Raw genomic sequence first — 26,393 nt, forward strand, 5'->3', positions numbered from 1 at the left:
GTTTCTGATTTTTATTTCTAAATATTTTCATTGGTTTTTTTTCCTACTGAGTTAATATTTCAACTTACCATATTTCCTCATGAAATGTTTAAAGATCTGTTCCCAAATCTCTGTTTTTCCTCTAAAACACATGGAGAAACTTTTTGGAGATTATTAGAAATGGAGATTTAACTGAAAGAAAATCACCAAAGTTAAATTTCTTCTTCTCAGTATTGTTGCTTGTCACACAGAATGTGAGGGCTTGCATTAATGTTCTAGATAGTATTTTGTGAAATGAGAAATTCAACAAAAATATGCTTGTCCTCACTTCAAATACAGGTCTGTCATATGAATTACATACAGGTGAATCACAGATTTGATTGGAGGGAAAAGCTTCTCTTCTCTTTTCTCTGTCTATATCACAATGGTTTATTGTCTCCCAGTGTCACAGGAGTCATACAGTAAGTGAAAGTTTAATTTGATTCCACATATGGCAGGTGGTGGTCATACCTGTAAGTCATTTTTTAAAAATCACATGAAAGCAAAATGAAAAAGCCCACATGTCGGTAGAATAGAAGGTGAAGTCTTAACGATTCTTGACTCCTAATGAAATTTGTCTCAGATCTTGAAACAAAAAGACTCCCTTGCAATCTGTCACCTGTCTTGTCCTCCTTTTATCCCTCAAAATCTGAGCCCTATCCTTCCACTTCCTTAACAAAGTTTCTGACTTATTTAAGAATGTGATCTAATGTTATTTTATGTCCCTCATTCAGCCCACCTAATTATCTTAAAGAGAAGGGCTGAACCTTCAACAAGGATTTGATATATTTTGGGAACCAGGTAGACTGATCAGAGGTTCTCATAGAAATCTAGGTTGCTGAGTATTTGCCTAGCACATTCCAACATAAAGGTGTGTCAAGGAGCAATACTTGTGAGATTCACAATAATCTAGATAAGACTCTCACTTATATGTAAAAACAACAGTTGCTCTAGTCATTATAATACAGAAAGAAATGTGAGTTCATCCCAAACAGCAGAAAAAAATAGACAAGCAAATCCTCTCTGGAAGGAACTCACTAACTTCATTAGCCCAGTATTAGGACACTTCATAATCTTGTACCAAAGATTAAGGCAGAAGAGGTGGCACTGGGATGAACTAAATACTGCTTTATATTACTTAGTAGCCTGGCAAACCTACACTTCTGTGTATGTCTTGATGGAGCACTATATGGAGTTTCCACATGGGATGTTTTGAGAGTGCAGGAGTATTTGTTGTTCTGTAATGCATAGGATGTTTCAGCTTGTCTGATATTATTCTTTTTGATGTAGGCTGAAAGCAGTGAGGAAGAAATTCAAAAAGAAAGCCAAGTCTAACAGAGGTGAGGTACTTGGTTAGAAGAAAGCCTAAGGTAAAGCAACCACTTGGACATCTAACTCCAGGCAGGAGTTGTGTACTTCTTCCCTGATTAAACTTACATCACAGGAGGACCTGTCATAGGAACTAAGCCTCTGAGAAAAGAAGACTTGCTGGGTGCTTCTCCAGCAGTATCAGTAAGACTTGACAGGCAGGCTAACAGATACAGACAGAGGGAAACAGGTAGGTGGGATCTGTACCTTGTGGAAAACAGACGCTTACAAGAGTATGTACCAGCCCTCCTGTAAGTAATAGATCACTTCAAAGTATTAAATCAACAAGCTATATTGGCTATAGAGCAGTATATATAGAGAGAGGTAAGAAACCTGAGAGAATCAGGCTAAGGCCAAGGTGTCCACAAATCGAACCTTCAAACATGTGAAAAATTAAAGTATAAAAGAGAAACACACCACTGTGAAGAATTGACCTCAACTTAGAGAAAGATTCAAACCTTGTGGAACAAGGTAGCAAAATTTGACGTACTGAAGAAAAAAATGATGAACTAAAGAGAAGAACAAAAGGTACAAATTTTAACCTTACCTTGTTTTGCTTTATTTGCTTTATTTCCTTTCAGTCCTCTCATACCCCTCCCTATACCTCCTTTACCTCCTACTCCTGAACAACACTTAACTTTGTAAATAACGTAAATAATTTATGTGTACTGGAATGATAAACTCCTCATGCCTCCCATCAGTAGACAATCCCATCAATCTTGCTTCTAAAGAAGAGCTGGCGGGACAGGACAATCCAGGATCAGCCAGTATAATTCTCACCTTCGCAAAGAGTCTGTGTTTCCGAGGATGCGCAGATAAAAACCCTGATCCAAGGGAATAGAGGCAATTTCTAAAGAGCTGGGGCTCTCCTAGACATCCTTAAATATTCTGCCCTTGAAGAAAGACAGCAATATGGGTGCACAAGATGACTCAGTTTACAGTTTAAGTATACCAAAGCATAAGTCCTTTCTCCTCAATAATTTGAGCATTAAAGGTAACAGCAGAAATACTTTTTGGAAAGGGGGTCACCACAAGGGAGGGAGGTTGAAATCATTTTAAGACATCACCATCACAACCCTGCTGCAGAGAGTCAGAGATACAAGGCTCGTGGCCAATGGTATCCCGGGCTGCATTAGGAAGTGTTGCCAGCAGGTCGAGGGAGGTGATCCTGCCCCTCTACTCAGCCCTGGTGAGGCCTCATCTCGAGTACTGTGCCCAGTTCTGGGCTCCCCACTACACGAGAGACATTACTGATTCTATGATTCCATGGAGGTACTGCAGAGAGTCCAGCATAGGGCTACAAAGATGATCAGAGGGCTGGAGCATCTGCCCTATGAGGAACAGCTGCAAGAGCTGGGCCTGTTTAGCCTGGGGAAGAGAAGGCTGAGGGGGGATCTTATCAGTGTGTACAAGTACCTGAAGGGAGGGTGTCAAGGGGACGGGGACAAACTCTTTTCAGTAGTGCCATGTGACAGGACAAGAGGCAATGGGCAGAAATTGAAGCACAGGAAGTTCCGCCTGAATGTGAGGAGGAATTTCTTCACAGTGAGAGTGACAGAGCCCTGGAACAGGTTGCCCAGAGAGGTTGTGGAGTCTCCTTCTCAGGAGATACTCAAGGCCCGCCTGGATGCAACCCTGTCTACCATGCTCTAGGTGACCTTGCTTGAGTAGGGAGGTTGGACTAGATGATCTCCAGAGGTCCCTTCCAACCTCACCGTTCTGTGCTTCTGCGATTTACCATAGCAGCAGGAATTGTGTTTTAATCTGTGCTGAACCCTCTCTAAATTAGCCACTGAACCACCACAGACTGAGATCAGCTATTGTGGAGGACTGAACAACAGAGATGTTGAGGTTTACCAGAGGAAGCTAAGATACTTCCCTCCTGTACATCATCATGAGAATCTGATCAGGCCCTTGCTGCTTGTCAGGGGATTTCTCACTATGAAATATTGAGGAGAAGGAAAGGATGAGACTTGTATCACTTTACTCCCACCTCTCTGCTTTCAATAGATGTAATTAGGGTACAGTTCACTTGATCACTCTACATTCATTGTACTGTAACTACCCAGAGACCAGAAAACATCCTGCAGTAAACCAGGCTGGAATGACTTAAATACCTGCAAAGCTCCAGGCAATATAGCTTTGGGAGCACAGGAAAAAGAATAACAGATATACCTGATTACATCATTAACCTTTTCCAAGTAGACACAGAACCTTGTACTGAAGGAAGATCAGCATGTAACCATGTATGAAAATCCTTTAGTCAGAAATATAACTAATGGCCTTGTTGGGTCCTTCTTGATTTGTTTTACAAGGTAATCCTTAGAAGAACCAGAACTTCAAGAGAAATAACTCGACTGACTCATAGAATTGTAAATTTCAGCAATATTTCCCCCTTTTTTTCAGTATGTAAACTGCTGGTAAGATGGGGGGAAGGGTTACCAGTGAATGACTCTTTCCTTCAGGTTTGAAGAGGAGGTGTATAAGATTGAGTAATACAGGTAATTTGAGAGGCATGTATTCATCTTGAATCACAATTTCTGATTTACAACCCATTAAATGATGGAAGCAGCTCTTTAGGTTAGACTGAGAAATCTATGGGAGCAGTTGCCATAACATACTCCTACATGTTAATAAATACTCCCAGCAAAGCCTGAACAGTGGCTTACTGTAAATGAAGAAGTATGGGAAAAGCGTAGTGCTGACCCTATCTAGGAAAAAAAGACCACCAATTGCCCTAAGATTTGTGAAAGAATGTGTAATGTGGACTAACATTACAAATGGTCCTGAGCTAAGACTGATTCTGAGAAGCTAAGAAGTAAACTTAACATGATCTTCAGTGCTGTGACATAACTTAGCAGTGAGCGCAGAATCAGCCATGAAGTAAGCTCACTCACATCTGCAGGAAAGGGATCAAAACTACAGAATCCACCTAGCTATCAATATCCCATGACTTTGGGTATGAAAGAGAGGCTGCTATCAGAGCCAAACAACTGAACTTGCCTATACAGATTGTTACTCCTACAGAGGCATTATTGGTCTTGAGCACCTCACACACTGTGTTGCCTCAAAGGGGTCATGCCTGTTGGGTCATCTATGCGACATTACACTGCAGCTCCTTGCACCCTGTCCAGGAAACACTTCATACAGACAAGCTCCTGCCCCTATGCATGCAGCCCATGCAAGGGATGCCATAGAAGGCTCTATAGAAGAGAGGGGGTAGTATACAAATGGGGGAATGCAAAGGTTATAGAATGTGAGAACATCTGTCTTATTAAGGTTATCAGACCAAGGACCTTTTCAGTTCAAGGGAATAAATAATAAGTAACAGGGAGAGTGAGAAACAAAATCACAGAGACACAAACCTGATAAGGGAGCCGAGATTTAAATTCTTCAGTCACTAGATGATCGGCCATTAAGAAACTACAGGCATAACTTTGAAGAGGGCCAACCTGAACTTTGTAACTAATAAGCAGCAGGAAGCAAGAGAACTCAAGTATTATAGATTTTTGAAGGTGTCTGTAAAACTTACTGAGCAATCACAGAATCATAGCATCATAGAATCAGTAAGGTTGGAAGGGACTTCTGGAGATCATCTAGTCCAACCTCCCTACTCAAGCAAGGTCACCTAGAGCATGGTAGACAGGGTTGCATCCAGGCGGGCCTTGAGTATCTCCTGAGAAGGAGACTCCACAACCTCTCTGGGCAACCTGTTCCAGGGCTCTGTCACTCTCACTGTGAAGAAATTCCTCCTCACATTCAGGCGGAACTTCCTGTGCTTCAATTTCTGCCCATTGCCTCTTGTCCTGTCACATGGCACTACTGAAAAGAGTTTGTCTCCGTCCCCTTGACACCCTCCCTTCAGGTACTTGTACACACTGATAAGATCCCCCCTCAGCCTTCTCTTCCCCAGGCTAAGCAGGCCCAGCTCTTGCAGCTGTTCCTCATGGGGCAGATGCTCCAGCCCTCTGATCATCTTTGTAGCCCTAWGCTGGACTCTCTGCAGTACCTCCATGTCTCTCTTGTAGTGGGGAGCCCAGAACTGGACACAGCACTTGAGATGAGGCCTCACCAGGGCTGAGTAGAGGGGCAGGATCACCTCCCTCGACCTGCTGGCAACACTCTTCCTAATGGACCCAAGGATATCTTTGGCTTTCTTGGCCACAAGGGCATATTGCTGGCTCTCTTTCAGCTTGTCATCCACCAGCACTCCCAGGTCCTTCTCTGCGGAGCTGCTCTCCAAAAGGTCAGCCCCCAACTTGTACTGGTGCCTAGGGTTATTTCTCCCCAGGTGCAGGACTCTGCACTTGCCCTGGTCGAACCTCATGAGGTTCCTCTCTGCCCAGCTCTCCCGGCTGTCCAGGTCTCTGTTAATGGCAGCACAGCCCTCAGCTGTATCAGCCATACCCCCCAGCTTGGTATCATCAGCAAACTTGTTGAGGAGACACTCTGTCCCCTCATCCAGGTCATTGATGAGGATGGGACCCAGTACTGAGCCCTGGGGAACTCCTGTAGCCACAGGTCTCCAACTAGACTCTGCATCACTGATAACAACCCTTGGGGCTCTGCCATTCAGCCAGTTCTCAATCCACCTCAGTGTCCACTCGTCTAATGTACACTTCCTGAGGTTATGTAGGAGGATGTTATGGGAGACAGTGTCAAAAGCTTTGCTGAAGTCAAGGTACACAACGTCCACTGCTTTCCCCTCATCTACCCAGCCAGTCATTCTATCATAGAAGGCTATCAGATTGGTTAAGCATGATTTCCCCTTGGTGAATCCATGCTGACTAGTCCTGATCCTCTCCTTTTCCTCTATATACTTGGAGATGACCTCCAGAATGAGCTGTTCCTTCACCTTTCCGTCACAGGGCTGGAGGTGAGACTAATCAGCCTGTAATTTCCTAGATTCTCCTTCTTGCCCTTTTTGAAGACTGGAGTGACACTGGCTTTCTTCCAGTTCTCAGGCACCTCTCCAGTTCTCCATGACCTTTCAAAGATGATGGAGAGCAGCCTGGCAGCAACATCCGCCAGCTCCCTTGGTACCCGTGGGTGCATCCTATCAGGGTCCATGGATCTGTGAATGTCAAGCTTGCCCAGATCTCTAATCCTATCCTCCTCAACCGAAGGAGAAGTCTTCCTTTCTCCAGACTTTCTCTCTTGTCTCCAGGCTCTGGGATTCTTGAGGGCTGCCCTTAGCAGTGAAGACTGATGCAAAGAAGGCATTCAGTAATCCTGTTTTCTCTGTAGCCTTTGTCACCAGGGCCCCTTTCCAATTCAGTAGCGGGCCCACATTTTCCGCAGTCCTCCTCTGGCTGCTAATGTATTTGAAGAAGCCCTTCTTGTTGTCCTTAACATCCCTTGCAAGATCCAGTTCCAACTGGGCCTTAGCCTTCCTCGCAGCATCTCTACATACTCTGACTGCATTCCTATAATTCTCCCAAGTAGCCTGTCCCCTCTTCCACATTCTGTGTACTTTCTTCTTCTGTCTGAGTTTTGTCAGGAGCTCCTTGCTCACCCATGCGGGTCTCCTGCCCCCTTTGCTGCACTTCTTACTCATAGGGATGCACTGCTCTTGAGTTTGGAGGAAGTGATACTTGAATATTAGCCAGTTCTCCTGGACCCCTCTTCCTTCTAGGGCCTTAACCCATGAAATTCCTCCAAGTAGCTTATTCTGATTCCCAATAYGGGCACTTCATTCACTCACTTGTGTCTCTCCAGTTGTTGGCCCCTAGACCTTGTCTCACTCATAGAACAGAGTCAAATTACACAGAAAGATAATTAAGAAAGGATTTAGTAAGATAGGATAGACTGTAATGTTTAGGTGCAGGGTTTGCAGACAAGTGTACTGATCAGTGACTGCTTACATGCAACTGGCCCTTTATCCTTTCTTTTTTCTGTATCTCTTTGCTTTGGTCCTCCCCAATTCCCACTTTTCCCAACCTTTGACTCTTTCCCTACACACTGTGGCTGATACAGCTGAGGGCTGTGCTGCCATTAACAGAGACCTGGACAGCCGGGAGAGCTGGGCAGAGAGGAACCTCATGAGGTTCGACCAGGGCAAGTGCAGAGTCCTGCACCTGGGGAGAAATAACCCTAGGCACCAGTACAAGTTAGGGGCTGACCTTTTGGAGAGCAGCTCCGCAGAGAAGGACCTGGGAGTGCTGGTGGATGACAAGCTGAAAGAGAGCCAGCAATATGCCCTTGTGGCCAAGAAAGCCAAAGGTATCCTGGGGTCCATTAGGAAGAGTGTTGCCAGCAGGTCGAGGGAGGTGATCCTGCCCCTCTACTCAGCCCTGGTGAGGCCTCATCTCAAGTGCTGTGTCCAGTTCTGGGCTCCCCACTACAAGAGAGACATGGAGGTACTGCAGAGAGTCCAGCTTAGGGCTACAAAGATGATCAGAGGGCTGGAGCATCTGCCCCATGAGGAACAGCTGCAAGAGCTGGGCCTGTTTAGCCTGGGGAAGAGAAGGCTGAGGGGGGATCTTATCAGTGTGTACAAGTACCTGAAGGGAGGGTGTCAAGGGGACGGAGACAAACTCTTTTCAGTAGTGCCATGTGACAGGACAAGAGGCAATGGGCAGAAATTGAAGCACAGGAAGTTCCGCCTGAATGTGAGGAGGAATTTCTTCACAGTGAGAGTGACAGAGCCCTGGAACAGGTTGCCCAGAGAGGTTGTGGAGTCTCCTTCTCAGGAGATACTCAAGGCCCGCCTGGATGCAACCCTGTCTACCATGCTCTAGGTGACCTTGCTTGAGTAGGGAGGTTGGACTAGATGATCTCCAGAAGTCCCTTCCAACCTTACCGATTCTGTGATTGTAGGTGTTTGTGGTGCCAGCAATTACAGCAAGTAAGCGTCTTAGCATCAAAAACTGGAGGAACTTCAGGTCATAGGGGCATATGAATCTTGGATATGAGCAACTGGAGGGGGTAAGTAGGACTAACTGGCCAAGTAGGAGTCTGAAAATACTCTAACTTTGATCCAGAGGTGATTAATGGAGCCTACATTCCAGGCACAGATATTAGACAAGCTGAGAATCTGTGCTGGTGTTCAAGGGATCCATGGAAATGGAGCTGCTTGTGAAATAAGAGGGTGAGTGCATGCCTCTGTTCAAGTTGGACTACATAGAAGGGAAGAAGGGATCCATATACTGGAAAGAGGCCCAAAGACCCAGGGCATGGATTTTGGATGGGTTGAGGGCCCATGCTGATATCTGAGGCATCTAAAGTGTGCCTGAACTTGTGAATCCAGAGTATGGGGGTGTATATTTTCACTAGTGAACCACATACCTGATCAACCAGAGAGGAGCAGCATGATTGGGCTACCTATCCTTTCGTTTTGAGTTCTCGTTGTGCTATATGTGGGTGTTGTCAAAAGCAGCACAGCTTCTGTGTATCCAGCCATGTTAGTGCCCTCTGTGTGTGGGTACGTGTGTGCCTTGCTGGGATACACACTCAGCTTCATCACTGGTGGAACCTGCAAACAGTAAAGCAGCAGATGCAGTCATCAGCCTGGGATGGAAAGAGTGACCTCCAGGTCTCTGGGTTGGGCTCCAGCGGCCAAGAAGGAAGAATCTCCAGGTTCTGGAGAAGGTGGCTGATAAAATCCCTTCACCCATCCTACTCTACATTTTTGCTGACCCTTGAAAAAATATAAGGCAGAATTCTTGAGAAGCCAAATAGACTTTTTATTCAGGTATCCATTAATTCTTTTTATTACCATGTCTACCAATTTGCCTTGTATAGACATTACTGGGACAGACAAACTGAAGTTTGCCAGCTCTCCTCCAGATCCTTCTAAATAATTGGTGCCACTTTTCTCACTGCCTAATACTCAGGTATTAAGAAAGGCTTCAGTGAGAAGTCACAGACTGAATTACTGTTGATAATTCAAACCTTTCCTCTTTTCAGAACTTCTGCGTGAGTATCATCCTATTTTAGTGACTTCTGTGTATAATGGCTCATCTGTATATACCGTAACATCTTCCAATTTAATCACTTTAAAGTAGAAATTAAAGTTACTTTAATTTCAGTGTCTTTGCTGAATACTCCACCTTCTTGCTTTCCCAACAGGGGGCACATACAGACCAGCACCGATAAAAGCCTATATCTGGACTCCTTCCTCTCATCATTAAGACTGCAGATCTCATTCCTTGATTTTCTTTTCCCTTGAGAATTACATATTTGGATGATCCCATTTTATCCAGATTTATTGGTGGTTTCATAGTTACTCTTAAAAACTTTATAAAGTTGGTGTCACAGCAGCAACCTTCCATTCTCCAGGAATCATGATGCTAAGTGAGAGGTCACACATCCCTGGTAGTTATTCAGCTATTTTATTCCTGAATCCCCTGAAGATACTTGGCTAACATCCTTGGAGCATGCTACTGCTCATTTTATCTGTTTGTTCTATAACCTCCTTAAATCACTCTTCAGTTAAAGAGATTAAAGGAAGATCCTAGTATAAAACTTTCCCAAGCTCCTTCACTATAAACACTAATACAAACAACTATTTTAGGGTTGTTCTTTTCTTTCAGAGGTGGAGGAATTCTTTTGCTACGGCTTTCTTTTCTCTGAGCACTTCTTTTGTACCTTGATTGAAGAGTGGACCTAAAATTCTTTGGAAGGTTTCCTGCTCTGAGAAGTTAGAATAAAGATCCATAATTATTTTTTTGCTGTTCAGAACTGTTCCTTAATGGTCATCCCAGATGCAGAAGCACATGGTCATGGTTTCTTTGTACCTTACATCACCATTGCACCTTTATTGAGGTGCGTGAGTCAAATCGGAGATCTACTGGATCTTAAACAGTTTGAGATCTTTTCTTTCAAATATTTGTTGAAAAGTTTCTTAACAACATTCCAAGAAAAGATTACGAGTTTCTTCTCCAATGCATATTCAAACTCTCCAGGTTATAAAGAGTGAATCTCAGTGCTATTTTGTTAAGTTTATTAAGGACCAGATTCCTGAGACATAAATAAATTAACAGGATATTTATACTTCAGATTATTGTTTAAAATCCTATAGGATTTCAAAATTCTACAGAGATTAAGTTTTTTCAACATTATTTGTCTCTACAGTGACATTAGAGAAATATTCCTACAACTCAATTGGTTAAGGGCCTAAGCATTGTCATATTGGAGTCACATCTCCAATATACTTGTCTAGAAATGCAGTACTGATTTGAAATAAAAATAATGAATTTGACAAATTTTCATAGTTCTGTGGTGCTATTTAATGGAGGAGAAATAGTTTCTCTTCAAGCAGTAGGTAATATGATGAGGTGTTATCTTTAATTTTCCTTAATATCATGATAATTGCCATATTTGTGTTTTAGTCTTTACACAATATAGTATTCTACTTAGGCATGTTCTATTTTTCATCTCATAGCATGAAATTAAATCTAAGCTCTAAGTTAAATGAGTTGTTTCATTTGATGGATATGATGCTGCTGCACGTGAGCAGGTTAATAAACCATCTGATTTGATGTCTTCTGAATATCCTCAGGATAAACAATGGAAGAATAATGATAAGATTCTTTCATTTTTTTGAAAGAGAATGTTATTCTCCAATTTTAGATCAACTAATGATGACTCAAACAATAAAATACAAGAACTTCAATATTTTTAACATCTTTCATCTCCATTCATATTACAGGGCAGGCTTTTGAGCCCTTCAAGTAGCAAAATTTGTACTAACTGAGATTACTGTTTTGTCTGAATCAAAATTCAGTTGTGACGGCTGGATTATTATCTGCATGTATCCTTTTTCACTTTATCTTCAAAAAAAACAAGATCTAAAGAGAAAATAAACACTATACTAGGACTCAGCAGTGGATTGCTTTCACTTTTCTCTTAATTATCAATTCCAAGTAATAATACTTGTCATTTAGAAATTTTTCTCTATATTAAAGCTGATATTCTCATACAAATGTCTTACTTTTAAAGCTACAAGACTTAGTTTAATAACAGAGGATAAATTATTGTTTGTGATCTTAAATTACACTTTTCAATGATTTTGATAGAACATTTGTTAGCCCTAGCACTTTTTTATAGGATCTGTGTATGCAGAAGCTTTAAGTTTTTTTCTGTTTCTTCCATCACTAACATATAATGATGTTGTATTTATACTGCTATATATGCTCAGTTTGGCTTGTTCTAATTGGCAAAGAATATTTGGGGAATACTTCCATGGAAACTCATGGTAGCCCCTCTCTTAAATTCATCTTCACATTTGACATGGTAATGCAGTTTACATGACATTTTTTTCTACCATTTTAGAAAAAGTAGCAAAAAGCAAAGATGGAGAACCAAATCTCTGTGACTGAATTCCCTCTCCTGGGTCTCTCCAGTAGCTCAGAAGTGCAGCTTCTACTGTTTGGGCTGTTTACTGTCATCTACACCCTTGCTCTGGTGGGAAATATGATCATACTGGTACTAACCTGGCTGGACTGCCAGCTCCACACATTTACGTATTTCTTCTTGAAACACTTCTCATTTGTAGATATCTGCTACATATCTAGCACTGTCCCTAAAATGCTGCCCAACCTCTCGAATCCTAAGAGAATTATTTCTGTTGCTGGGTGTAGTTTTCAAATGAACCTCTTTCTGGCCTTAGGCATTACTGAATGTATTTTATTAGCAGTCATGGCATATGATCAGCAATATGTCATCCACTGTCCTACACTCTGAACATGAATCATAAAATTTGCATAGGGCTGGCAACAGCAGCTTGGATATGTGGCTTTCTTCTTGCTATGATCCATACTGTTTAGACCTTGCAGGTGCCGTTCTGTGGCCCAAATGTGATTAATCACTTCTACTGTGATATCCTGGCACTCCTTAAACTCATTTGTGCTGACACCCACATGAATGAAATTACTGTGTTTGTTACTGGCATTCTTATTCTTCTTTGCCCTTTTTGCTTGATCCTGATCTCCTACATCCAAATTCTTGTGGCCATCTGAAGGATTCCTACTGCTGTGGTACATCTCAAAGGATTTTCGATCTGTGCCTCAGACCTTACAATGGTCTTACTATCTCACAGTAGTGCAATGTTCATGCACATGAGACCTGGGTCTAGCTGTAAACCAGATCAGGACAAAATGGTTTCTCTTTACTATAGCATCATCATCTCTTTGTTCAGTCCCATGATATTCAGTCTGAGGAAGAAGGAGCTGAAAGGAGCTATAGTGAAAGTGATACAAAGGATCATAACAATCTGAGCGAGGTAGACTCAAAATGGGAGTTTGTTGTATTTCATAAGAAAGTATTCAAGTGTGGAATGCTTTAAAAACATGCCCAGGATATTAGCCACTGAAACAGCATTTGTAAGCAGCTGAACTAGAAAATCTACAAAGAAGAGAGAAAGGAGTAAGTTTTTAATTTAAGGAGCATTTAAAAGTCAGACATGATATAAATTCCCTGAGTTCTTCAAACATCTCAAGAACTGAATTTTGAGTTCTAGATGTCAGACCAAGCAGGTAAGTGTTTTGCTACTAAGTACTACTTAATTTACATTTTAACTTTTAACCTTTTGGTTTCAAATCCTAATGCCTATTCCAATGCAGAACTTTTACTAAAAATCTACCTAATATTTAGGATAATGATTAATAGGACTGATGCCAACGGATTGGGACTGTTTTTGTCAGGATAGTGTATCAGGGTGAAGCATAAAGCACAAGCCATGTGCAAGGACCTATGTGCTAGATATGTTCAAGAAGCCTCGCGAAGCATATATAGCGCCAGCCTTCAGGAAGGAAGTAACTGCGTTGGAAAACTCAGTATCTAAGAGGGTTAGCTGTCCACTTTTTGGAAGAAATCTACCCATGAGTACAAGCAGAGTTTCCTGTATAGCCCTGCACGGCAATCAGGAAGCAGGAACTCACCCTACATCTGCCAGTGCTTTGGAGGACACTGAGATGAATCTAGCCCCCTGAAAAAAGGTGTATTTCCAGAAAGTCCTTCTCCAATTGCACTGCATGGTCAGAACTGAAATCTCCTTCTTTTAGAGAGAACAGTCCGGATCCTCACACTCTAGAAAGCATGTTTATCAATGGCCATGGCAAACTCCACCTTATCTTGAGAAAGAAAGGGGAAGAAAATGGAAAAAAAAGGACTAATTCCATCTCAGAGACAGGCTCCAGGAGGGAGAGGAAACTTTCCTTCCAATAATTTAATGATAGCACTAATTTCTAATATTAGTAGTAAAAGGAGCTTAATTAATCTACTTAATGTATTACAGTAACTTTACTGAGTTTATTCTTAGGAATTTAAGAAAGTAGAGAAAGTGAATCTTTTATTTCACTCCTACCCTTTATGCATGGAATTGCAAACTGAACAACCCAAGAGTCCATTGCCTGTTCATGTTGAAGTTCCCCTTGCAGGAGCACCTTTTAATATTCTTTTCCATGTGTTAATTTTCTTTTCAACACCTTGATCTTGATCTTTTCCAATATACTTGCTCCTTTATACTTTTGTAAACTCCCCTTGCATGAGCAGAAAGAACAGTTTAATTCCCAAATTGCAGCATATCATTAGAAAGGAAGTAATAATCTCTCTTTTCTGACAAGACTTTATTTGCTTTTTATTTTTTTTTTTTATCTTCTGGATTACTAATGATATGAAGTCACTTTCAAGAGGAAGTTCCTAAGTTTTGCAGAGAAGGAAAATCAAGCTGCCCCTTTCAACCTTTGTGGGTAACTAAGATTTCCTGGCTTGTGGAATCACTTCAGTGTAATGAGAAATAGATGACAGGACAAGATGTGGTTAATTTTCAAAAACATAGTTAAAATCTTCTTTTTTTTTCAGAATACAGCAGAAACAAGAAAAGAGCAAGTTATTTCCACACCGATAAACTGTCAGAAGCACACCTATTTAAGTCTCATACTTCCCTCCAAGGTCACTGTTTCAGCCTTTTCCAGTACCCTATCCTCTCCTGTGTTTGTATCCAGCCAACAAAGGAAAGGCCCATCGCACCAGAATAATCCTTAGCAAACATCTGTATCAGCTAAGTGGTTCAAGATGTGATTGTGCACAGTCTGCCAAAAGGAATGCTCTGAACTACCTCTGGTGAGGTAGAACGAGCATGGAGAAAGGACAAAAATTTCAGAGAAACACTACCAACACCTTATCTAAGGAGAGTAAGCAAGCATAATGCAAAGGGCAGAGATGAAATTCCAGTTTCCTGAAACAACCTTCCTAAGGGAAGAAAAGAATAGGCCTTGGGGGATGGGACACATACCTCCTTTAATAATAACCACCACCATAACAGACCGTTCTGAGCATGCACCACCAGGACTGCACAAGGCACTGCCCAGGAGCTGCTGAAGTGTGTACCATGTCTGTAGAACATTTGCCCTGGCTTACTGATTACCACTCTTCTCTGAAGTTTTATTTACCAGAAAGGAACATTCTTATCAAATCTGGGAAGCTAAGGGAAGGGAAGGGAGGAAGAAACACAGCCAGAGTCCGGGGCGGGGTCGCGCCCGGAGAGGAGGCGGCAGCGGTGGAGGTGGCGCCCACTCTTCAGGCGGGGGCGCGGCGGCTGGGGCAATGGCGGCGCCGCGCACGCTCGTGGAGCTCTTCTACGATGTGGTGTCGCCGTACTCCTGGCTCGGCTTCGAGGTGAGGGGCTCGGCGCTACGAGGTGGGCGGAGGGGGGCATGTTGGCGGGGCGCTCTGCTGTCCCCTGCCACTCGCTCCTCTTCCGCGGCCGCGCTGCCGCTCTCGCTGCGGGCGCTGGGGCCGGTCCGGGCGTGTGCAGCCGCTTCCTGCGGCTCTCCTTCAGGAGCTGGTTGAAGGGCAGCTTCTCCGGCAGACTCGGGGTGCCGTGACTCCAGTGCCACCTTATCTAGCGCTTTTCTCTACATATATTTAGACTTCATCTTGTTTAGATATTTTTAACCCGCTTGTGACGTCTTTCGGTGTCTTCCTCACGTGCTGAAAGCCAGGGACAACAAGGAAGCATAACTCAGTTAAATGGCAGCCTGGTGCGTGCTTATCTGGTATTTATTGCTGAGCGTTTTGCTTTAGAGAATATTTTAATGTTTAACAAATGTAATTGTCCTCTCATGAGCCTGATCTTTTGCTTATTTTGCTCCTGCTCAGAATTACATAGTCTTAAGTGTGGTCCTTTCAGTTTTCTGAGATCAGATTTCAGTGGCAGGCTCCAGAAAAGGAGTTTTAGTGCTATTACCAGTAAGATAATAAAGGGTTTTATTTGCAGTGTCCATTTCATGCCTTAGCTTATTTCCTGGTTGCATGCAGCTCTACAGACATCTCAGACTATCCATCTGTCCTTACTTTTCTTTGTTGCAGGTACTCTGCCGATACCAGCACATCTGGAACATTAACCTGCGTTTTCGTCCAGCTTTTCTTGGTGGCATAATGCAGGCAACTGGTAGGCATCATGGAGAGGTCAACTCTACAGGGAAGTACTTCTCTAGTAGGATACTGCTGTGCGAGAGCTCTCAGTGGATCCTACTGAGTGCAGGTCCTGCAAAGCCAGCTTTAAATGCAGTCTTGGCACTAACAACAAATTAACTATAGGATTGTGTAGTTAAGCAGTGGTTGAGAAATCAGCAACAAGGAATATGACACCGTTAAAACTATACTGCCTCTAATTCTCATACTATTTGCAGCACATACTGTCCATGCTGCAGTTCCTCAGTTCTAAAATAGGATAATAATAATTTGATATGTGATGTTTTTCTAGAAGTTTTTTGTTAGGTTCAAACCAAAATTAATTTATGGAACACTTTCAGTATAGGAGGGATCAAAGTATGTCATAACATAGCGTATGTGACCCTGTTACAACAGCTGACTCACTGAGATTTACAACTCATAAATCAGAAAATTAACAAGTCTAATTACACACAAACATGTGTAAATAAGCCTAGAGACTTAGAAGCATCTGTCTGAATCAACATAAATTCCTGCCTGGATTGTACTTTAGTACCTGAACTTTGTACCTTAGTTAAAACTGATTCTGCTAATTGTTTATCTGAACATTGCAAAACCAAAATAAATTATGTTCAAACCATAGCATTAACTTTGGAAATCTGCACATTTCACTAAAACTATATGAAATTGCGGTCTTATGTTTGCATATGTTTGAGAAAGGTCTAATCTGTCCAGTGTTGTTTTGTCCAATGTTGTTATAATAATAAAACTGAAATCTCCTGCTTATCACAGAACCTTTCTTTGAAAGGTAACAAGCCCCCAGCAATGTTGCCAAAGCGTGCTGAATATTTACTGAAGGATATAAAAAGGATGGGAAAGTATTACCAAGTCCCTGTACAAATTTCAGCAGATGACTTCCAACGTATTCTCAGTAAAGGTAAGTAAGAAATGCAGTTCAGCTGGTGATGTATGTTTCATCTGTAGTGCTTCTGGTTCAAACTCTCCATGAGAATAAAGATGAAGGTGAAGGTGGGCTTCTTCCTGTATTTGTGAGCACTATGAAATCTGTGCATTTTTAATCATAAAGGTAACTTCTGAACTGGGCAGATATGCTTGTGAGTAATACTAGCATAGAAGATACTGTGAATCAACATAAGCTCTACCTTTTCAGGACCCATTGCAGAGAAGATCACACTTTGTTTAAGTAGCATTTCTGCAGACTTCATCCATTTTTGCTGATCCCGTGCATTGTTTCAGTATGTTTCTCTGTCTTCTCACCAATCCCAGGCAGTCTTGGTGCCATGCGCTTTATCACAGCCATTGATATGACACAACCACAGTTTGTGGAACCCATATCTAGAGAGTTCTGGATACGTTTTTGGTCACAGGTCAGTCTCCTACAAAGCCAGCTTCTTGTTCCTTTGTCTGTCTGCGCTCCAGCCCTACTTCATGCAAATGTGCAGTATAAACAAGAGAAAGGAAATGTGTTTTAATGAAGTCATGGCAGGAAACTTAGGATGTTAGTGGTTTGGGATCCACTATGAGAAAAAGAACTAACTTCTAGTCAGCTTAATTTGCAGTTTCTCTTGTTAGGTATGTATGGTGAGTCTTGTGTGAAGGCAGAAGGCAGTCCTGTGCCAGAAGGCACTTAATACATTTCTAGGTTATGTGATGTAAATTTTTTCTAAGAAGGTTTCTCCAGCAGGATCAACTAATCTTTCTATTTCTGTTTTCTTAGAAAATTTGCTTTCAAGTCCAGAATCAAGCTTTTATTCATAAATACTGAATTAATTACTTTCTTCTTTCATCAGCGTGAAGATATCAATCAGCCGGCAAGTATATTGGCTGTAAGTGTCTCCTTGTTAGTGCTTCTGCATTTGTTTGTTAAAGGATGGAAGGATAAAAATTTCTGTTAGTGGCCTGAATCAGTAATAGTACTTGTTTGCATTTTGGCAACAGAAAATATGGGTATTAACTGAAGGAAAAGCAATTGAGAAATAAGAATCTGAAAAAAGACCTGCATATCCAGAATTACTGGTCTATGTTGAATAAACAGTTTTTTAAAAAGGAAGAGGGGATGTCATTCACATAAATCGCATGGAAGTTAACATTCTTTGTGGGATACTTTATTAAAAACAGGTATTTGTAACTTAAAAGTGACCCAATATATTATATAGCTTTTTCTTTTGGCCACTTTATCTTATGCCTGTACTGCTGGTGTTACAGTCTCACAGGCGAGGGTAAAGAAGTACAGCAGTAGCACTAGCAACTGTTTAACCTCTAAGAGTTAGTCTCTTTCATAGAGCATCATTTGTATTTCCTCTGTGGCTACATTTGTCATACATACTATCCATTTTTATTTTGGCAGACTAGTACAGTAAAACTTTTTTTTTTCCCAGAACAATCCTTTTTTACTAAGTTATGTGATAACTCCTTGGAACGGAGGCTAAACTCATTATTTAATTTTTATATTTAAGAACTCCTGCAAAAAGTCTAGATTTGGGGGTTGGAAGAGTTAAAATATTATATTCCATCTACTTTCTGTCTGGGAGCTGATAAATGAAAAATGGGTTGGGAATGCAGCCAGAGAATTGTAGAAGTGCTTCCAGAGTGCCTTTAATTTTTTTTGTAATAGATTTTGAGTGATCAACACTGAAAATTAAATTAATTAGTCCACAGTAGAAACTAAAATACTTAGAATAGTCTTAACTATGTCTTCTTAGGTTGCAAAACAGGCTGGGCTATCATCAGAGCAGGCCCAGAAGCTACTTGAAATGGTTTCATCCCCTGCAGTGAAGAACCGTCTGAAAGAGACAACAGAGGATGCAATAAAATACGGGGTGAGATGTTTTAGTGCCGTTTGGGATCACTGCTCTGCAGTCTTTCCCTGTTAGGAATACTGGTGATGAGGGTGATTATTAGAAAGCAGTAAATAGACCATTTCTCTTAGTCTCTTTTGCTTTTTGAACATGCGAAAGCTAACTCATTATTACTTATTGTATTGTAATTTGGGAATCAAAAGTTGACCCCCTTACCCATTCCTGTTGGATGACAAGGATGGGAGGCCTTACCCATTACAGGGCCAGTACCAAGAGACACCATTTATCACTACTTGGGTTTAGTAGGTTGGGGTTTTGCTCAGTCATAAGGCTTTGGAAAGTCTTCTACTGTGTGATGACTACATTAGACTGGTGTTTTAAGAATGAAGAGGGGGAAAGGAAGGAAAAAAATCAGTATTTTTGGTTGTTATTCTGGAGGATTGGTCATGTATCTACAAAAACTTCTTTCATTATAACATTCTTTATTTCATCTCCACGGCATTGATAGGCATTTGGGATGCCTGCTATTGTGGCACATTTTAATGGGGAACAGCATCTCTTTTTTGGCTCTGATCGTTTAGAGCTGCTAGGAAGCGTTATAGGTGAGTGTACTTAAAAACCTCACTTTGTTTCAAGTTTTTTCCTTCATTTAATGAAATATGGAATACAGTTAAATGAAACAATCTTAATGTCTTTTAAATATTGACTTATGTTTATATCCTTCTTGTGGGGTAAAACTATTGAATGGAATGTCACACAGTTGTAGTGACCGAAGATGTAGTCCTCTTCTAGACATGTAGTAGCTTGAGTGGAGAACTCCTATTGGTATGTTTTAAGGCTTTGTTTTGTACATGTTATTTTCAAATAAACAATTTGTTACTGGGCATTAGATCTGGGCTCAGATTAAGACTATGGTTGATAATCCTCTACTTGTGGCTTTGTCAACTTAATTCTGTTCCTTCTTAATAAAAGCACATTATCATAAGTCCCCAGTTCATAATTATAATTATATAACTGTACAGTTCCTGTATTGACTTTCCTTTTGGATGCRTATGTCCTTGTTTTCATTCTTCTGTTAAGAAAATCCAAATTTTTCATCTTTTAAGAGAATGTGAATGGGTTGTGATAACTAGTACAACTCTGTCACCCACTGTTACTTGAGTTAGAGGGAATTTGACAGTTCATTTCAGATTTGACAGCACTTGCAGACTAGGAAAGCAGCTATGAGAAAGAGTTACAAACATAACTAGTTCTGATGCATTGTTGAAAAGTTTCAGCAGAAAATTAAAATTAGTTTTAGGATTCACAGAAGGGGGATTTTTTTAGGCTTATTTTCTTTTCTGGATGGGTCTACAAAAATATTCTTGATGAAGATAGGAGTGAGGAAGATTCACTCCCCATCAGTCACTACCAGAGTCACTAATCCTAACTGAATTGTCATGACTCAATTTCTAGTCCCCACTCCAAACAGAGCAAGGACTTAAACAGATTTTCTTCTTGTTCCTCTATCTTACTCCTCAGCCTTCCACTCTTCCCCTCTTCATCTTCAGCCCTTCAGAAAGGGATCCTAGAAAGAATTGGCCTCCTCATCTACAGGGCGACAGACTTGCAGAATCTCTTATCAGTGACAGAGGAAAAAAATTCTTCTGTACAGCTCCAGTTGTGACTGGACAGAGAAGGATTTAGGAGATTGGCTGAAGAATTTCAAACACAATAAAAATCTATATCCCATCATCAGTAGTTACCCTTCAAAAGAGGAGTAAGAACAGTCATCCTGCTTCAAAAATGTGACTGCCCAATCACTTCTGTGTATTAAATTTTAACTTCCTCTTTTGTGCTGGTTTGTCTTGCAGGAGAAAAATGGCTGGGACCAGTTCCTTCACTTCCAAGCTCCAAGATGTGAAAAGGGAAAAAAATACAAGGAGAAAAAAAAATATGTGTGTGTGTGTAAACATATATAAAAAATGTTTATATACATATATTAAAAATGCATGTGTGTGTGCATATAAAGTTTTCCTTACAGAACATCCCAGAGATGTCAATCTCTGTTGATCATTTGAATGTATACAATTTATACATAGATGTATTTCTCTTCCTTAACTATTAATTTTAGTGTCCAGTCTCATCTCCAACTAAGAAACTTGAGGTTTGCCAATATTATACCTGTCTGGTTAGGTCTTTACAAACACCAGTATGCTKCTTTTCTCTCAGCAGATTTGTTGAACATTAATGATTTCTTACAGATTAAACATTCTTCCTCTTTGATTAGTTTTCCTTTCTGTTACTCTAAAAGCATGAGGATAAACTGTTGTTACAGCACTGAGATCTTGACTGTGTAGAGATTTCTTGTATCTTGATGCACATTCATATGTTCAGAAACAGACACAGACACACAGCCTAAGAGAGTTTGGTCATGTTCTCCTTTTAAGTCTAAGATTTATATAGATACTTCAAGCACAGAATAAGGCATTTATGCTTCCTCTGTAACATGACAATTGGAGGGGACACTAGAGAGAGAACTGTAAGAGGGACAAATCAATCCCAAAGGAGAATCTGAGTAGTTTATACATGTTGCGCTGCAACGACTGACATCTGAAGTGACCTCCATGCATTCTCAGGGACCAGGCCCAGCCCTTGCATGGGGGCTTTTATTAATGCCAGGTTTACAGTAATGTCCTTGGAGGACACAGACAAATACCATGTATATTTAGTTGGTAATGGAAATAGACTGTGGTTTTCTTCCTCAAGGATGGTCGAATTGCTGCCTATCCAAAGGTGATTCTGGGATATGGCTATGGTGGACTTTGTAAGGAGGATTTAGTCCGTAGGGAGAAAGATAAGCAAACAATATAAGTAAAACCGAAACGCTTAATTTTTCACTTTCTGGCTACAGCAGTTAGTTCACACTGAAACAGCTTGAACCTGGCTCAGTACTAGTTGAATTGGAATAATACACTGCAACAAATATGTATGAGGCTTCATTTTTCAGTGATTCCTGGCTGCCTTTGACACATCACTGGAGAAAGGAGAAGGACTAGCAGCATCTAGAATTCCTGTTTTGTTTCTTTCTCAACTTCAAGGTGAAGCATCTCCACACTTGCTCAATTGAACAACAAATCTTGGAACAAAGCAGCAAAAAATACCTATTTATTTTCTCCATGTTCTTGTAACAGTTCCTTACATCCCTTTCTGCTTTTATAGGCTGAAATATCCTATAATTTGAGAACTCCATTCTCTCTTCCACAAATGCATCCATTAGTCTCTGGGTAAATCCAGCCTGGAATTTAAGGAAATCTTTGTGAGGTATAAGAGGCTAAATTCAATTAGGAGTTGGAATGAGAGGAAAGTTGTATGTATTTGGATGCCATAAGTACAATTTATTTGAATCCCTTTAAGTCATGTCAAGAATTTTTTGACTATTTTCCCTGAAATTTGCTGCAACTCAAATTGAGCCTCAAGACTGATTCTGAGGCTGTGATAAAAACTGAGATAACATTTTTAGCCAGATCACCCCTATGACCACAGTCTCAGAAATGTTTGGAAAATACATTTGTGGAGGTAATGAACTGCGGTATGAACGTGAGCAAAGTGCAAAAAAACAAATTAACCTCATAGTCAAAACCAGGATCTCATGAAACTTCATTCTCTGAATCAGCTTGACTGAAAAGTATTTCCCTTTGTGACAGAACTTGTTAATGGCAGATGGCCCAACTGGGATGGATTATGCAGACTGATACATACTTCTCAAAATGGTCTTCAAGGCCCTCAGACCCATCTGAAATCAGGAGGAATGAAAACACTCAATGCCTTAGGTACTAAAATAATAACAAAATCAAAATTAGCTTCTTTCCTTAAATTGCTTATTATCTGTGATGACCGCTGTTAAGTGATGACAGTCTTTGCAGTTCTGCTGGTGAACATGCACATTGCTGCTAAGCTCATAACTTAAAACTGTGTATTTAGTGCCAGCAAAACTTGCCTGTTTGGGAGACAGATTTGAGCTAATTCTGTTTCTTCTTTAGGTAACCTTACTCCTGTGTTACAGCAGAGTACTGATTAAGAGCACAAGCTCTTGGCAGAGACCTTGCTGATTACCCATGGGAGTGCTAGCTGGCTGCTATCCTATCATTCTCAATGCATATCTTCGGCATAGCAGGCATTTAAGTTGTCTCAGCACTGACTGCTAGCTTCCTTAACTGGCTTCCCTTTCTGATCTGGCAATGTCAGTCTACTGGAACACCAAAGGCAAGCACTATATGAGGAATCCAACTGTTTATCTCACAGCTCTGAATGTCACCAGATGGCTGAGCATTATTTGAAAAACCATTAAGGACCTAATCAGTTGTGTCTTCTTTTACCAGGCACAGAGGTAAGTGCCATGCACTAGAAGGAACTGGCAGCTGTTTAGGATACAGTCTAATGTCTTCCAAAAAAATGATACCTCCTCTATCTACCTAATAGCAAACTRATTCCTGAGAGCCTTACATCACTTACATCAAGGTAGCATGCTGTTTTGCATGCTGTCAAGCTGTCAAGCCAGAGAGAATAGTGGGCAGGGAGAGGAATTTTTGAGTTTAAAGAAACGCAAAGATGCAGGCAAAACTGGACTTAGAATCTAGGGAACAAACTTTGCAGACTGTGTTCCCCTTTGTCCTGTTGCAGACCTCTACAGCAGGTAGATACAGTCCCACTCCCTTCCTGGAAAAGTTGTGCAACTGACCCAGAGAATTAGGTCCCACCAATGCAAGACTGGAAGCATGCCAAGTGTAGAAATACGCACAAAGTCAGAAAATGAGCAAGAAAGAAAGTGTTATACTAAAAAGCCAAAACAACAGGAAGCAGAGGATAGGTATAGAGAACACAGTGATGGCATCTGAGTAAAGGAAACAGAACAATGGAAGAAAAAGAAGAGAGCAGAGCTGAGTATAGATTTACTGCAGCTAGAGAGCTCTCAAGAAGGAATACCGTTCACTGAGAAGGAGCAGGCAACAATGAAAGGCAGAGTTTAGGCAGATTAAACAGGCCAAAGTCAGCTGGCCATGAAAAGTCATTTGGGGGAGAAGGAATAAGATTAACTGTATTTACTGTGAAGTTTAAGTGTTCTTTTAATGATGGGCCAGAAGCCTGCTTCCACTCTGAACCACTAGCCCACAATTCTATGTCAGTTACTTGTGCTTCTTACCCAGTATGCACTGAAACAATCCTCCAGCGATGAGGGTTTTCACACACAGCACAAAATGGAGACCTGCAGAAGAAGGCAGTTATTTAACCTTCCCCTGCAAGCACTTTCTTATGCTTTGAACCCTTAGCAGCAAAGCTTCCTAAATTAAGTACCTCTCTTTCTCTCCTGTCCTTATCTCTGTGCAAATGAGAAGGAAAGATACTGTATTAAATCACTTTTTGGACTATGGTGCTGAGCATTTGCTTTGCTGCCTTTTCCTTTTTTGATGCAGCCAATAACACTGCTGGAAGGAAGCAATCTGCTTCCTGGAAGGAAGCAAGCGGAAAACAATGAAGAGATAATCAGAAGATTACTGCAGGAGCAGCACAAATAATAGCTGTTTTGATCCCAACAGTGGCTTATCCAGTTACAGTAAATGTTACAGACAATGTAGTTTATCCATACCCAACTCAAATAATGCTATCTCGAGCTCCTTATCTTTCCAACCTGAAACACAAAGAAAATGACTACCTATCTTTCATTTAATACTAAAAATTACTGAATTTGGCCACTAGTTCCAGACCATGTTTCAATTCCACAGCTGYTCTGCTACAGCCTTCTATCTAAAGAAGCTATAGCTGTCTAACAATTAATAAAAGCATTCTCCAACTCTCCAAACATTTCCATCAGTCCCTTCTTCAATTTCTTTATCAGTCTACTGTTACACACAAAACTTAGGTTAAAATAATACAGCAGTTTCCTGCTGTAACATGTAATTAAGCTAAGAAAGGCCATTACTGGCTATTTATATGCAATGCGAATCCTTATGAATTTACTTTATCAAGCTGAATTAACCTTATGATCTCACACTATTTCTCTTCCCTCTCCTCACTCTGTTCCCTCTCCCAAGACTCTCACATCTAGCTCAGGGCTTAAGGAATTTGCCTAACATCACCTGTCAACACTGTGGTAGAAACAGGGATGAAACATACTGCAGACTTCAAAACGTAAAACCATTCTTTAGTTTTCTGTAATAATCTGCTTGTTTTCACCATGCACATTCCACAAGAAATTAGTATGATGTTCTTCAGATAACAGTCCTCTTCATTGCACGGTTCTGGTTTATTCTTAGGTGACTCTCCATCCTAAGTACTAAAGGTGGTTTAAAAGTATTAAATATTATCATTTTATAAATTAGATCATTTCTAGGAGTTGCATGCATAGCTGTAATGCAACAGTAAATCTGTATTATTACTCTTTTCTTCAAATCAAAGAGAGAAATGTGGAGAGAGGTGAAGTTGAAGAGCTGTTACTGTTGAATGTGCAGAAGAAGCAAGTAAGAATGAATTTAATGGTACAGCTATCCCCCATTCAATCAGGAAAACTAAGGAGGCTGTAAAATTTAGTTAATAAGGGATTCCTGCAGTAAGAGGGTGAGCCAAGATGTTCTTGAAAGGAACTTCTTCTTTTTGAACATTGCATGATCATACCAGTGTTTGTTAGGGGATAGATAAGATGAAGTCTTTCAGCAGTATTTCAAACGTAGACTTTCCCTCACTCCTAGCTTCATGACATAATTCAAAACTCGGAGGAAATGAAGAACAAAACTGGTAAATCACTGCGAGCAATACTTCGCACGACTGGAATGTCATCACAGTTGGCTATGTGCTTTTTAGGAAAGACAGGCCAGGAAAGCGAGGTGGTGGAGTTGCTCTTTATGTGAGAGGGCAACTGGAATGTATCGAGCTCTGTCTAGGGGTGGATGAAGAATGAGTGGAGAACTTACAGGTGAGGATTAAAGGGCAGGCTGACATGGGTGACACTGTTGTGGGTGTTCACTACAGGCCACCTGATCAGGAAGAGGAAGTCAATGATGCGGTCTACAGAAAAACTTTGACAACTGGAAGTAGCCTCATGATCACAGGCCCTGGTTCTGATTGGACACTTCAACCACCCTGATATCTGCTGGAAAGACAACTCAGCTAGGCACAAACAGTCCAGGAGGCTCCTGCAGAGCATTGATGATAACTTTTTGAAACAGGTGGAGGAGCCAATGGGGAGGGGGTATCCTCCTCATTGTCAGAATTCCTAGAAAAGGCCCCAATGTATCCTCAGAAAGGCTCAACACTGCTACCACATGTACCTCACACACACAATGACCCTTTTTTCCTTCCTTTCTCCCCCTTCATCTATTGCCAGAGAAACATTCCAAAAGTTGCAGATGGTGAGATCGCCAAGTCTTACTACTGCAATCTACAAATGGCACTCAAGACTACTTCTCTATGGTCTCCTGATTAGGTGAGTTGATTCCATTTAGTTAGAAAAATATCTGCAATGTTTATTCCCTTTAACCACAGCTCTCCTGGCAAAAGTCAGAAGCCTAAGTACAAATCTACACGTTTGTTTGCATATCTTCATATACATCTTCATATATCTTCATATACACCTTTTAAGAAAACATCTCTGCATGGAAAACCTATRGATACATATGATAAAGCACTACATTACTAATCATGCAATGGTGCAGCTGTGCAGCTGCTTCACAATGCCAAGATACTGAGAAACCAGTGAAAGTTTTGATCTGTCAGTGTCAGACCACTGCCATTGACTATGGACTATCTGGCACTATT

At 41.0% G+C, this 26,393-nt stretch overlaps 3 protein-coding genes across 5 annotated transcripts in view; 2 read left to right on the forward strand and 1 right to left on the reverse strand.

Moving 5' to 3' along the window:
• Positions 1-11,682: 11,682 nt before the first annotated feature.
• On the forward strand, positions 11,683-12,347 carry LOC146584475 (olfactory receptor 2A5-like). The gene is given in 2 exon segments (XM_085324676.1): positions 11,683-12,037; positions 12,040-12,347. Coding segments are annotated over 2 exon segments (663 nt in total).
• Positions 12,348-14,900: 2,553 nt separating this feature from the next.
• Positions 14,901-20,867, forward strand: GSTK1 (glutathione S-transferase kappa 1). Of its 2 annotated transcripts, XM_085324508.1 has the most exons (8): positions 14,904-15,006; positions 15,700-15,781; positions 16,592-16,720; positions 17,071-17,171; positions 17,595-17,630; positions 18,507-18,623; positions 19,111-19,204; positions 20,456-20,867. In XM_085324508.1, exons 1-8 carry the CDS (start codon positions 14,935-14,937, stop codon positions 20,503-20,505), a joined length of 681 nt encoding a protein of 226 aa, XP_085180634.1. In that variant the 5' UTR covers positions 14,904-14,934; the 3' UTR covers positions 20,506-20,867. The 2 variants fall into 2 exon arrangements, with proteins under 2 accessions (XP_085180635.1, XP_085180634.1); XM_085324509.1 differs by lacking the exon at positions 19,111-19,204 and having other exon boundaries at positions 14,901-15,006.
• The window catches only part of LOC146584477 (rap1 GTPase-activating protein 1-like), a 56,107-nt gene continuing 50,167 nt past the window's right edge, over positions 20,454-26,393 (reverse strand). For both annotated transcript variants that reach the window (XM_085324507.1, XM_085324506.1), the window contains 2 exons: positions 23,785-23,847; positions 20,454-21,879 (listed from right to left, as the gene is read on the reverse strand). In XM_085324507.1, coding sequence (XP_085180633.1) covers positions 21,858-21,879; positions 23,785-23,847 — 85 coding nt within the window. In that variant the 3' untranslated portion in view covers positions 20,454-21,857. The remainder of the gene's footprint in view (positions 21,880-23,784; positions 23,848-26,393) is intronic.

Source organism: Rhea americana, unplaced genomic scaffold (genome assembly GCF_003343005.1).
Source record: "Rhea americana isolate MKP2758 unplaced genomic scaffold, rheAme1 scaffold_92, whole genome shotgun sequence".
Taxonomy (NCBI): domain Eukaryota; kingdom Metazoa; phylum Chordata; class Aves; order Rheiformes; family Rheidae; genus Rhea; species Rhea americana.

Excerpts from the sequence above, each read along its gene's own strand:
- GSTK1 (XM_085324508.1), top strand. The coding sequence starts at position 14,935 with ATGGCGGCGCCGCGCACGCTCGTGGAGCTCTTCTACGATGTGGTGTCG. Across the intron at positions 17,631-18,506 it reads AGCCGGCAAGTATATTGGCT|GTTGCAAAACAGGCTGGGCT; the intron begins GTAAGTGTCTCC and ends ATGTCTTCTTAG. Across the intron at positions 18,624-19,110 it reads AGGATGCAATAAAATACGGG|GCATTTGGGATGCCTGCTAT; the intron begins GTGAGATGTTTT and ends CGGCATTGATAG.